Here is a 1,525-nt window from a genome sequence, read left to right as displayed (position 1 = left end):
AACACACACATACACACACAAACATACACAGAGAGACACACAAACACACAGAGACACACACAGACATACACGCAAACAGAGACACACAAACACACACAAACATACACACACAGACACACACAAGCACACAAACACACACACAAACACACACAAACACACACACGAGGGGGAAGAAAAAAGAAAATTGCATTTATTAATGTTAGGTTAAATACAATGTCACCACCACCCAGTAAAGTTTCTCTCATTAGGCCCAGTGGCAGGCGAGGAAGCGTGCTCAGAGAGGTGCAGCAGCTTCTCTGAGGCTGCACAGCTGCAACCCGCGCTCCTGGGGCTGCTGAATAACATGCAGCAAAGTGGCGCCTCCAGGACGCGGGGGCTCGAGAGGAGGACAGAGAAAACATGCATCTCCATCTATAGACAGAGAGGGAGACTCGGAAAGATTTCAGTCACTGTCTCAGTTCTCACGTCTGGCAGAGGAACCGACCAGGACTGGAACCCCGTCTTCCTTCCTCTGGGTCCTTCATTCATCGAGCCCCTCAGCAAACATTAAAGGCCTGGGGGTCCCAGCTCTCCCCCCCCCCGACTCTCACTCAGAGAAGCCGAGCTCCTGCAGGTGGAGGGAGCAAAGGCTGTGTGGCTCACTCCTGCCTCCAGACCTGCAAACCCGCATGTTCCACTCCCTTTTGTGTGAGAGAATGTCCCTGCGCTACATGCCATTCCTGACTTATTTTTTCGTTTATTCTCCCAGCACTCCTGAGCCTGTGCCCCTTTCTTCCCTTCCTCCCTCAGGTCTCTTCACCCTTTTCTGACCCCCAACACATAGAAATTATCCCAGGTTAGCCCCTTGGCTGTGCAGGCCAGGCCGCATCTCCCCGCTTCTGTGGCTTACCTGGGGTGAGGGCCCCACCCTCTTGGCTCCTTCACCCGCAGGCCTGGGCTCCAGCTGCCAGCCCCCCTCCCGCCCTTTTTCCCCAGCCCTTTCTCCTTGGTCTCCTCAGATTGGCCAGTGGCACGTGGCAGACGGTCTCAGCATGGACAGCGGCCTCTACGCCTCCAACACATCCAACAGTCTCTTCAACACCACCCTGGTCGTCACCACCATTCTGGTAAGCAGGTGCCCCCCCCCCGTCCCGGCTGCAGCCCCAGGGTGCTCCCCAAGTCCAGCCACTCACAGGCTCCCCAGTGAGCGGAGGATGGAGCTCTAGTCACAGCCCCGGCCAGCTGGACAGCGTGGGGGGGCAATTCACTCCAGTTGTGTTTCCCCTGGAAACGAAGTTTGATGCGTCCCAAAGCAGCTGGGAGAGGGGGATGGATGGGAACACTCTTCCAGGCAGTCGGGGAGCTGTGATGGCTGAGGAACGGGACCTAGAGCACAGGCGGGAGAAGCCCACCAGGCTGTCTGCTTCTCGTCCATGACAGCCACCTCGCTCCTGGCCCCTGTCCTCGTGCTCAGCTGCTGGAGACATGCTCAGCCCACAGGACCCGGGCGCTGCCTTTTCTATTGGATTCAGTTTTCTTCCAGAGC

At 56.9% G+C, this 1,525-nt stretch overlaps 1 protein-coding gene across 1 annotated transcript in view; it reads left to right on the top strand.

Moving 5' to 3' along the window:
- Positions 1-1,525, top strand: part of GRIK4 (glutamate ionotropic receptor kainate type subunit 4) — a 189,259-nt gene that overhangs the window by 136,650 nt on the left and 51,084 nt on the right. The window contains exon 9 of the mRNA XM_023744716.1: positions 999-1,106. Coding sequence (XP_023600484.1) covers positions 999-1,106 — 108 coding nt within the window. The remainder of the gene's footprint in view (positions 1-998; positions 1,107-1,525) is intronic.

The sequence above is a fragment of the Myotis lucifugus genome, unplaced genomic scaffold (assembly GCF_000147115.1).
Source record: "Myotis lucifugus unplaced genomic scaffold, Myoluc2.0 scaffold_484, whole genome shotgun sequence".
In the NCBI taxonomy this organism is placed as follows: Eukaryota; Metazoa; Chordata; class Mammalia; order Chiroptera; family Vespertilionidae; genus Myotis; species Myotis lucifugus.
This window is presented reverse-complemented; position numbering and strand designations above follow the sequence as displayed.